Source organism: Vanellus vanellus, assembly GCF_965231255.1.
Source record: "Vanellus vanellus genome assembly, chromosome: 5".
NCBI lineage: Eukaryota > Metazoa > Chordata > Aves > Charadriiformes > Charadriidae > Vanellus > Vanellus vanellus.
The window spans coordinates 42,164,899-42,177,478 of record NC_138910.1 but is presented as its reverse complement, the minus strand read 5'-3'; the positions used below and the strand labels follow the sequence as shown (position 1 = coordinate 42,177,478).

The 12,580-nt window shown below is 38.4% G+C and overlaps 1 protein-coding gene across 3 annotated transcripts in view; it reads right to left on the bottom strand.

Moving 5' to 3' along the window:
• The window catches only part of UBE2F (ubiquitin conjugating enzyme E2 F (putative)), a 92,963-nt gene that overhangs the window by 47,922 nt on the left and 32,461 nt on the right, over positions 1-12,580 (bottom strand). For all 3 annotated transcript variants that reach the window (XM_082483918.1, XM_082483920.1, XM_082483919.1), the window contains exons 6-7: positions 10,202-10,272; positions 4,143-4,200 (exon numbers count right to left, since the gene is read on the bottom strand). In XM_082483918.1, the coding sequence (XP_082340044.1) occupies positions 4,143-4,200; positions 10,202-10,272 (129 nt within the window). The remainder of the gene's footprint in view (positions 1-4,142; positions 4,201-10,201; positions 10,273-12,580) is intronic.

Below are 12,580 nucleotides of genomic sequence, written 5' to 3'. Positions count from 1 at the left end.
CATTATTTAGTGCCTTCACTAGGACACAGACTGCTGTTCACAGCAGTCCACAAAAATGCGTTCAGTAGCAGATAGAAGTAAAGTGGAGAAAAGATAATGCTCAACACTTAGTAACTTAAAGAGGATTCAATTATGGATGAGATGACACCGAGTGCAAAAAAATGCTAGAATATAAAATTGAGTTAGCTTTTTTTATCCCCTTAAGAATTCTTTACACTATTAAAACACATTTTAACAGATAACTTTTAAGGAGTATTTAGGAGATTTTATTTTTTATTTCAGAAAGTTAAAAGGCATAATTTAAATGCCTCTTCAAGTTTCTACCCATTTGATACTAAACAAAGTGTTTAAAAAGGTCACAGCAGTTTGTTTTGAAGGATTTTTCATGTAAGAGCTCTGCTGCCACCACAAGGATATAGAAGATGAGACAATGTAAAACTTCTAAAACTTAAGCCTTTGAAAATGTTAAGCACATGACATGAATGCATGCAGTAGCATGCAGAATTAGCTTGTGCATGTGGTTTTTGAGGTTTTGTTACCTATTTGAATGGTTTTTATAATGCACTCAGAATGGCTGCATCAGTAACACCTATAAATTTTTGTCACTGACATATAGTACATCCCCATTCTCAAATTAAATATTTTAGCAGTGTCTTAGAGTGCTTTATTGGACAAATGTGGGTACGTCTCCTCCAGAAAAACAGGCTGCCATCCTATTGTTGATAAGTGGAATATGAAATACTGACTTTCAAGTCCATCATTGCCCAAGATCAGATGCTACCCATAGCACTATTGTGCAAATTCACACAATGTTCTGTTTGTGGAGATGAGCAGGTTCTCCAAACCATGGCATACTGGAAACAAAGGATTAGTGAGTGCAGGTAGCGTGTTAAGAGATAAAATCAGCCTGGGTCACACCTCATGGCTCTTGTTTGCTACCTGTCACTCACTGTTTCATATAATTCTGTGGTTAACATGTACCTACTACAACTATTAATGCACACTGTGTGGCCACGCTGTTGATAAACCAGCATAATTCCAAATTTTCCATCTCAAAAGCACGTGTAGTCTGGAATCTAAGCAGCTGTGACACTAATCAAGCTTCAAAACACATATGAAGGTACACATGAAGCTTCACAGGTGAAAATAGCCAAAGATGTGAAAGAACACCTGATGGAGCAGCCATCAGGAACCCTAGCTCTGACCAAGACCTTCCTTTCCCAAGTTTATTAGTCCTTTCAAAGAGCGCACTTGGAATGCACGAAGAATATCTTCAACAAAGAACAGACTCACTCTAGGTTCTAGTTACCATCTAAGTACCATATGTATCCCAAGCAAAAATACCATTTGGGCAATAGTGCTTGCAGCTTACCAACATCCCCAACAGCTTTTTCTGCATTTTTTTTTTTTAAGTTCATTTTGTACTAGAGGCACAACTTGGAAGTTAGGACCACCACGTGGTACTTATTTTTTGTGATGACACTTCAAATCACATGAAGTGACAACAGAAGTGAGAGAACACTTACTGAAAGTGCTCATTTATTTAAAATGGAGACTCTGAAGACAAAAAGGAATGAAAACTTTGCAATTTGGGGTGGAGTTTTTTTAAAGCTATAAAATGCAAGCTTGCAATTGTGGTGCTCCAACGCCCATAGCAAAAAACCAAAATCCAAGGGGAAGGCTAGATTTCATTTTATTTTTTTTCCCTTTAAAGTTAAGCTCTCTCATTTTCCCTTGCTCAGTCTTTCATTTCAACACCCACAGACAAAGTCCCTGTTTGTTTTTTTTTGTTTGTTTGTTTGCAGTTGTGGAGGTTTTTTTTCCCCCATCTAACTTACTGAAGGTAAAAACACCCTAAAATCATAGAATGGTTTGGGTTGGAAGGGACTTTGAAGATATTCTAGTTCCAACCCCCCTGCCATAGGCAGGGACACCTCCCATTCAACCAGGTTGCTCAAAGCCCCACCCAGCCTGGCCTTAAACACCTCCAGGGATGGAGCTTCCACAACTTCTCCAGGCAACCTGTGCCCGTGCCTTACCACCCTCACAGTGAAAAATTTCTTCCTAATATCTAATCTAAATCTACCCTCTCCCAGTTTGAAGCCATTCCCCCTCGTCCTATCACTACATGCCCTTGTAAAAAGTCCCTCCCCAGCTCTCCTGGAGGGCCCTTTTAGGTACTGGAAGGCCGCAATAAGCTCTCCCCAAAGCCTTCTCTTCTCTAGGCTGAACAACCCCAACCCTTTCAGCCTGTCCTCATAGGAGAGGTGCTCCAGCCCTCTGATTATCTTTGTGGCCCTCCTCTGGACCCACTTCAACATGTCCATGTCTTTCCTATGTTGGAGGCTCCAGAGCTGGATGCAGCACTCCAGGTGGGGTCTCACCAGAGTAGAGTAGAAGGGAAGAATCACCTCCCTTCACAATATTCAGTAACTTGAGTCTCCTGTTAGTTGAGACTCCAGGATGTTTCATCTATGAAATTAATTACGTGCAATTAGCAAACTGATGCAAGAATAAGATGAAGAAGATTAATACACATCTTCCATCATCAACGAGGATAGGAAGTTAAGCACACATAATGTCAACAGTTATTCCCAGCCACAGTCTTAACATGTGGCCATATTTTAATCTCTATAAGAAAGATACCATGAGCAAAGCTAGGAGAGCAGATAAAAATATATGTACATTCTTGTCTAGTTGCAGTATTGGTGTAATAATTTTCTAATGGCTAAAGCTTAAAACTTGTAGTTCAAATAACTTTCTCTGGGAATGAAATAACTGGTTCTGTCTGTGACCCTGTAACTTAACTACACAGTCAGTGTCTTGATTTAACCTAATACGAAAGCAGAAACACAAGGGCAAGCCAAAATCATACTAGCTGATATAAAAAAAAAAAAAAACAAAAAAAAACCACCAAACAAAAAAAGAGGGACAGGGCATTTAAGAAAACCCACAAAACACACACACACTTCACTTTCAAAAAAGTCAGATGCTCATGAAGAGATTTTACAGATGAAGAAAGTCACAGATTTCATTCATAGTGCCAAAAAGGAAATCAAATATTAGATAAAAGTCATTTTCAATTTGCCTTTTGAAAAGAACAAACATCTGACATGTACCCTTTAACTACCTAATGTAGCTAGCATTCTTCAAGAAACAGTTCTGGCAGGGTTTCTGGTAAAAGCAAAAGGGAGATTATTGCTCAGTGCTCTGCAAGTCTCTTCTGGCAGGAAAGTCACTTAACAGTAAATGGACAACCAACCGCTTCCCATAGCAAGACAAGAGCAGTCGCTGTGCTGAAGCGCCTATCCTTTATGGCAATCTCCCTAAGAGTATTTCATATGAGCACCATGACTCTGAATTCGTTAACACTGCTGAGCTGTGGTGGGACCAACCTCTGAAGTTATTCTGCAATCAGAGTGGTACAACTACCAGCAATTTTAAAAGGGGCCAGATTTCACTTACATTTTAGTGACTTGGGTAAACTGACATTTGAGGCATGGTTAAAGGGAATAGGCAGTTCCCTACTGGAGTGACTAAAACAGTCAAGAGTGTCTTGCTTTATGCAATATTTAAGTGCAGATGCGTTGATCCCCCTTTGAACACTCAGGATGAAACAGTATTCAAGACAGTGCAGTAACTACACCCTGATTCTGTTCCATAGTGTTTCTCCCAATTGCATCTTGCCTTTCACTTTTCCAAGTTCTTCTACTTGGGAGGCAGGGGGCATGGGAGGATGGAGACTAACTATTGGTTTATCAGGAAAGTAATTACAATGGAAACTACAAGGGTTATGGATTACTGTTAGTCCTGCTCACGTCACGCTCTTGTATCTGTTGTCTGGGTAAACAAAAGCAGATCAATCTTACCAAGCATGGTTTCTCAGGGTCACCTGTAGTCATACCATTTTACAAAACCTTTTATCAGTCAAAACAGTATTTGTGCAGCTATGCTAAAACTAGCAAATATTTCTAGAATCGGTTAGCACTGTACTTGTTTCAATATTGCCACCAACACTTGTTGAAAGACAAGAAACTCAGTTGTTTCTGGAGCAAACCGCATTATCTGTCTCTTTCCAAGTCTACAAAGGTATTATAAAAGATGTATCTAGTTCAATGTATGTATCTAAAAGGAAATAGTACCTTTAATGTTCTAGTTGGAGCCCAGCCAGTGCCATCAATTGAATGTTCTCTCAATAAACTGGAAAAGAGACACACATATTATACAGTGCAACTTCTAGTTAAACAACCTTTGTCAGAAAACATTAAGAACTTCGCAAGTAATTGCAACACAAGAATTACCTCTTGCACTATATCTAGATACTGGGATTTTAAAGCACAAAAATTGGTATGTCTTCCTAGAATTACATTCTACTTTGTGTCATTACAGATCTCTTGATCTGATCTCAATCTTTGTCAAAAAATCGGAATTATTTTCATCAAGGAAAATAAGTGTGACAGAAATCCTTGTGAGACAGTATCAACATTGAACCTCTATTTTCCCCTGAGCTAACAGATGCATGTGCTCCAATGTAGAACATGTTCATCTTTGGTGAACAGACAGGCTTGCAGTATGACCCATCTCTCACCAAATCTGACACAATTCAATCCAAAACAGGTATTTTTGGTGGGATATCTAATTAGCAAGAAAAAGGATTATCATCCTCTCTTCTGTGAAAGGACTTCAGCTTTTTAGTGGCAGGGATAGGAAAGTGAAATACTTTGGCTTTGGCTGCTCAGGAAGGTTCTACAACAACCGTAACATGAGTAGATGCATCTCAAGCCTCTGGTGACGCATCACAAGAAAGTCTAGCTGCAGAGCCTTACAGTAGGTGAGCTATATTGCACACAGAATATTTTAAGGCTTTACAAACAAATTCAACACCATACAAACCCAACTGGAAGTCACTATGAGGACTACTCTGGGCAAGAGCGATTGCTTACAGGAGGAAAACATTCCTTATAGTCTATAATACATGCTCCTGAATTTTAATATAAACATATATTAATATTAATATAAATAACTGAGATACAGACATTCCTATATACACACGTACTGTATAGGAATTCTATGTGACCTGCATATTATGCTACATATTAAGTCCAGTAAAACTGTTCCTATTAACAAGTTGAACACATTAAGGTGTATTCAGTTGGTTAGGCATTCCTGGACCTTTCAGCAGTTATGAGAAGTAAAACATAAGAGACCAGAGCATAATTGAGAGATGAGCAATTGAGAAAAAAGCAATTGAGAGAAAAAAAAACCCAAAACCGAACTCCAAAGTGTCTGGTTTTTACCCCAAAATAGGATCGGGGGGGGCAGCCTCACATTGAAGTCTTGCTCACATTTGTGAAAGCAAGAGTAATAACCTGAATGAGAAAGAAAGTCTGGAAAACTCCTCGAATCATCATTTCACAATTGTGCCTTCATCTGTTAAGAAGCAATCTAAAACTGAAAGCTCATACAGCAAAGTTGCAAAGCACAAAAATTCATCACTGCCAGCAGCTTCTACTGCTGGGTTAAAGCAGGATAGGGTGAAAGTAAAATAGTCTTAAACTATTAGGCTTTACCAACTTTCAGGATGATATGTATTAAGTCATTTTTAAATTACAGTAGATGACTGGACCATATAGGCTATCCATAGAGTTATTTATTGAATGTGCCAAGTTTTTAGTCCAAGGAAATATACTACGACTAGCATTACTCCTTGTTCAACATAGAGAGGCTAGGAACAGGACGATCATACTGGACCAGACTATTCCATCTTAACTGTGCTGATAATCTAATTTCTGTGCCTTTAAAAAGATAGAGTATGCCATTACCACTAGTGAACTCAAAACTAATTTCAAGAACATTAAAAATAGCATCTTGTGGCTACAATATTTGTTCATATTACAAAAGTAAAAGCAAAAATGCTGCTTAACAGTCAAGAGCCAGGATTTTCAGATTTTGAGCAAATAAGGTATTTTTTAGCTTACTTTCTGTCTGTTCCTCATAAAATTATGCTCCAGTACTGCCCTTTGCCTCTTTATATACCTCACTGTGAACTTTAGAGCAAGGAATAAGTTAACACATGCAAAAAAACCCATAAAAATATCCACTGGTAGAGGTCAAAGTGCCTAACCGTATCAGCTAAGCCTCATTAAAACCCTTCCAGCTTCCCAAAGCCTCAGAGCTCTCTCTGGTCATTGCCAGCTGAGGACATCAGCAGCCAGGACTTGAGAGGAGACGCTCATAACTCTTACAGAGCCCTGATAGAAAAGCAATGAAGATAGACAAGTGTACCTTTGCCTAGTATTTCTCACTTGCTGATATAATTAATTTTTAGAGCAGCACCCTTCTTCCTACAGATTTGTAACAATCATTAGGCCCCTAATGAAAACCTTTTCCCAGCACAGGGTGTCTAGAGAAATGGCATCTTGTGCTCTCCACAGGGATGACCTAGATATAACTGCCAGGCATTTTGGAGGTCTGAGTGGTGATCTGCTTTCAGAACATCATACACATAAACAGCAGAATGAACGCCTAAATGAGCAGAAATACACAAAAATCATCATGGTTTAGTGGATGAACAAGCTTCTGCATGTAGCTTCTGTTCAAAGACATGTCATCCACAGGTCCTGCTGCCATAGAGGAGCTGGGCTACTAGTGAGTTCTCAAATGGCACAACCAGCAGAATTTTTCTCACCCACTCAATGCTTCAAGAGGCTGCCTTTGATGAGCTGCCAGATATACCATAAAAGCCACCTGTTCTACCAGGGTTTCAGGACACTTGATGGGCAGGAAAACCTGTTTACTTGAAGTGACTATTCTAAAATTGCCAGGAGTCCCAGAAAGCTCATCTTGCATTATTTAGATTGAATAAACATTCAGAAGCTTCCCTTTGTGATGCCTGAGAATGAATTTGCAAAAGTAAAGAGGGGTAAACCAACTGTACAATTTCTGCAGCATTTCAGATTACCAAAGCTCACGAGTGAGGGCATGCCTTGGGGAAGAGGTGGCAGGGCTAACCAGAAGGGTAGTGCTGTGGCGCAAGCAGGAGTTTGTCAGGTGAGGGACTTCACCCAGAATGGGGAAGGACAGTAAAGCAGTATTTCCATATGCTTTGTCTTCAGCTGTAGTAGGATCTGAGAAAAGCCAAGCAGGTCCTCAGTCATGGGGGAACTGGAATTGATAACCGTGCCTTAACATCTGGTGTTTGTATCAAGGGAGACCTCCCAGAATATGATTTCAAATCCTTATATCCGAGTTCCTATGGGAAGACTGCAAAAACATTATTTTTGAAGCTATAGTAACTAAACCAGCCACTGATGCGACCAGCCAGCTGCTCGGCTTTCATTTCCACAAATATCTTCTCATTCTGTGAGTAGTTTCTGCATGGAAAAAAGCTTTGAGGATTTTTTTTTTTTTTTTTTAAATACACAGCATCCTAAAGAGACCTTGCAAAAACATCTACTGAACTGGGAACTGCATGGCTCTAGCAAGCTTAAAACTTCCTGGAAGTCCAGCTGATGTGATTTACAGCTTTAATGAACAGAATTACTGCAATGGGGAGATGAGTCCAGGAGAAAAGTCTGCTTTATGTAAAGATCTCAAACACGTTTATCAACACAAAATGCCAGTTCCAACAAAACTTTTGCCTTCCTTTTACCAGCAGAAAGTACCATTCAAGGTAAGTTTGAATTGACAAATAATCAGGTTTCAAACACTTAGCCTTTAATACTGCATCATGAAGTGACCAAATCTTAACTATCAACACCTACTGGTGAAAGACACATCCAACAACACTGACCACCTCACCACATAGCAAAAAAGCAGTTAAATTTCTGAGTGATTAAACTACTCTAAAAGCTTATGCAATCAAGCAGGAAAAAAAAAACGACCTCAGACAGAGAACACATCAATGATGGGGAGGAAGTAGTCAGTGGCATGCATTACACATCATCAAAAAAGTAGTCAAATGGTGTATGCAATAAGCAAGCATATCCTCTCTAGGTACCTTGATGTTTTCTATCCACATGTGCAGTGGAGGCAATATCCACAAGTATGATCCAGACCTACTTAACTGGGTCCATTATTAACACGGTCCAGAGTAACTGCAATCCATAAAGCACAGAGAAACACCACTTTCCCTGCCCCAAACTAATATACTTGACCACAAGTTTAATCATTTGGTATGTTTTAATTCAGGGATGTGTGAGGTATGCTGGTAAAAGACAGTTGGGAAAAGTACTGGTAAGGATTTTTTTTTCTGCTTTTAAAAATAACTGAAGCTATTTTAATGTAAAGACTCTTGTATAAGTTGATTGCGGGTACTATATATAGAGTGCATTCTCCATTATAAAAGACATAAAGCAATCCAATTTATTTTAGTTTTTCCATCTAAACGGTAAGACATTTCAAAGGTTTGATATGTTAAAGTATCTGACAGTCAAATAAAGCTGACGTTTCACTGCAGATGCTGAAAAAAATGACTTCATTAAGTAGAATTATGATGTTCCAACACTGTGTTCATCTTTCATAATTAAAACCATTTAAATACAAGAAACAGTGAAATATCCTCAAGAATGCGAAGAGGCTTTATTTAACCTCAGAAGACGTAGCACTGTTGACAGAGCTTAAACTTTTAGCTATTGGTTGGTGTCTGGTATTTCTTGTTCCCCGGTTCCAGACAGCTCACTTATTCATTCCTTTCCTTAGACTATTTGACTCAAAGCGTCTAAGCTTTCTCCACTGACTAAGCTGCAAGGACTCCAGTGGAATTTAAATTGTTAAAACATGATCCTTAAATCAGTCTCCCTACTGTCAAGTCACAAGTTCAGCTGTGTAAAATTCAACAGTCCTAGGACACACTAAGAAACACCACAGGGCTAACAGACTTAGTGAAAGTAGCAATACGTATTTCCCAAAACAGCCTTCCTGTATCACCAGCACACAGTTCCAAATAACTCTGGACAACCAGATTTTTAGGTAATCTGAGAACACTTGGTACATTTTCCACCGCTTTTAAATCCTCCAATGCCGAAATGAGGTAAAGTCTATGGACACTAGCCATCGCTGCTTGTACTCCTGCTGCAGTAGTCTCGCACTAACGAGCACCAGGAACTTACTACAGCCTCCCCAGTCTGGTTTCTATCACCCTTTGATGATATGAGCTTCTCAGAAGCATGAAGCAGACCACTGTGGCTAAAAGCACTGACATCAGCTCTTCAGCTGTTTAGCTGTTATTTGCTTATTAACCTGACCTGCCTATGAAGTAACAGATTACCCTGTGAAAACTTCATTTGCACCAGGACCTTGAACACAACATTAAAATTATTTTTAAATCTAGAGGAAAAATTTAGTTGTTTTTTTCCTAAGCACTAATTTGCATGGTGGCAACTGCTTTGGATTTTCAGAACAGCTTTCAATCTCACTTATTTTCATTTCTTCTGCTTCATCTATTTTTTTTCTTTTAAGACCCATTAGCTTGAAAAACAACAGTAATGCTTCTCACTTCAGTTTATGTTTGGTTTCCGGCTAATTTCACCATCAGGTACTCATGATGAAACACTGAAATTACAAAGTTTCAGAAACTGATTTTGAAGAGGGAACATTTACTATCAAGCAAAACCACCCAGCAACATAAGCCTCTCGCTTTGGTAAATTAAAGCTTTTGGGCTTCATATTCTGACTTAAGACTCCTGCAACTCTGTTTTGTTATAATTGGCACGTGTGTCTTATAGTGGATATTAAATGTTAAAATAAACAAACGGCAAATATAGAATAGTTACTGTCAAAGTTTAAGGAATGCCTTTTCCTTCTTTTTTGAAATATAAATGGTTTTCAAGCATTTAACGCATTCAGGCATTAAAACACGTAAAGCCTTAAGCCCTCTCAGGCTCTCAGGGCCTGAGGACTATTCATCTATGGAGGGAGGAAAAGAAAAAACCTAAGTTATGTTAAGGTTGGAGTTTACATTTTTACCCTAAGTAGAACAAATCATTAAATCTTAACCTGAAGAGTTAAGACTCAGAGAGAGCTCTACATGGTCCCTAACACAAGGCAAGAACAATACTCTCTGTAGTTCTAAGTGCCTAAGGGTCACGTGCCAGTGATTTGCAGAATCTGTTGAAAGAGATACTGGCATGAAAATGATATACAATGTTTTATCATGCAAAAAACCTTACAAGGTTAAAAAAAGACAGAATGTTGTTGCTACCTTAGGCAGATTTCTCCCGTCTCTGTAATGTTCGGGTGCCAGATTCTTGTCAAGCATTTTACCTTTGGAGGCTGCCAGGAGAGAAAACAAATTACAACATTATCCTTTAAAACAAAAATGTATCACTGTTACAAGTCACAGAACTCAAAAAGGCAAATATATTAGATATTCACAGCATACGTTTGTATGTTAAAGACACTGATAATATAACCTACAGGAGTTACACTAGCTTTCTCTGCCCTTTTAGCTTCTTGTAAAGAGTTGAGAAAGCTGGGCTGGTATTAGGCTTTTTCTCAGAAAAACATAACTTTAAAGAAAGCCAAAAAAATCCACTCTCTTACCCCGGTTACTTCAGGGAAAGAAAACATTCTGTGTCATTCTGTTTCTCAACACCTAACCAGGAAGACAACAATTTAAACCAGAAAACTACTAAGCATTTTCCCCCCAAGGCTTATCCAAGTCCAGGGTTTGTTAAAAACCAGCAAAGGATGCAATGATAATAACTACATGAAAAGAACAGCTTATTTTAAACGCAGACCTTCCTGTTCACAATTGAATAGGAAGTATCACAAGAAGCATCAAGAGGGCACGTCATACTTGAACTTAAGACACTAACATAAAAAGCCACCAAACTTATCTTCAGGCACGATCACCAGACTTCTGAATTCCATAGTGGGTTTTGAAATACAGATCCTTAAAATACAGTCTCATTAGCTCTAGTTTTGTGAAATAAATAAAGAGCAGGTCATAAAAATTCTGGTAGCTTAGCAACAGCACGTCATTCCATCCATGCTCTCCAAATTACAATTCACAGCTTTCCATCAAGCAGATTATTTCTTTTAGTAAGTGTACTGGAATACATCAGCACAGACCAGTACCTTTCATAACTTCAATTAAATCACATACTATAGATGTGAAGCTATTTTCCTCCACTGCTTCCTATGAAGTCTTCAGTCAAGAGACAAAACAGCTTGAACAGCTGTATTTGCATAGCAGCACGATGTGTTTTGCCTCATCACTTTGTTCTCAACTTCCCAATTATCTTTTCAGTAAATTTTTTTAAGACTCCTTGAAGAGGAGAAAACAAAATATGCATGGTACTGAACTACCTATAATATACCTGCCCAGCACTAAAAGAACACCTATCACCACAACACATTTGCCATTTATAATGTATACGTTGACTTTTCTCCATTCTTATTTCATGTTTGTCCAATAACTCAAGGGATACTGACTGCCCCAGTGCTGAATCACAGCATTACTGAAAATTAAGTGGCATGCAGAAAAAAGTCTCAAACTTTTTACTTTCAAAACAAATGTTCTTAGAAGAAGTTTTCTAACAGCACAGCTTTTCATTAGCTACACCTTCATGTTGTTTTGAAAGATTATGTCTAGTTCTTAAGAAAGGGAAAGCAGCAGTATTTATTCCATGCCAGTAGATCAAGATAGAAGAGTAAGTTTCTACCATACGCACCTTCAAACATGGAATGTATTAAAAAGTAGAAAAAAGTAAGTTTTACACAAACTAAATCTTTTTAAAACAAAAAGCAATCCCCAAATCCTCACAGCCTGAGTGAATTAGCTGATGTGTCCTTTTTTTGTATCCTGAAAACAAAATAATTCCTTTATGGTTTCATCAAAGTGTTTTTAATCGTTAAAAATTAGAAAAACCTTCTCCTGACAGGTTTTCTCTTTCTCTCTTCTTCTTCCTCTGTTAGATAGGCAGGACAACTGCAGCACTATCATAAAATTTATCTTCAGACAAAACTAATCCTTGAGGCTTGTTCCAAGTCATCTTTTGAGTCTTCCTTAGACCAACAAATCCACACAAGATTTCCTCGAGGTGATGTTTCACTTGAATACCTCCAACTGTCTCCAGGTGGTACACGTGACACTTTGCACAACAAAGTTTACAAAATCCATTTATTTCATTGCTCAAAATCATCCTTCACCTTAGATACCGAAAGCTGCAGAGGTAGATCCAGCCTCAGTTGCGGGTCACAACACTGAACAAACTGATTTTCTTCTCCACTTCTAAGCAGCCACTTATCTTTCAGGATATCTCATTAGTTTTGCTAATGAAAACCGTCTGGCTTTCATGTCCATTCTCAGTCCACTTCAACATATCAATGAATACATATAGATGGTACAAGAAAGTGTTGTAAGCATTTGAGAACTACGCATATACCGACCTCGGCTTTGGTAGAAGTTTTGCATAACAAGGTTCAGATAAAGTTTGTCTCATTGTTAGCTGCATTTTTAAAGAAATCTCTCCCCTCCATTATTCTCAGCAAATGAGAGACTGAATATAAAGTGCTAATCAATAAATGAACTCAAGTAACAATTTCAGATCTTGATCAATTTGGCATTCTAACACGA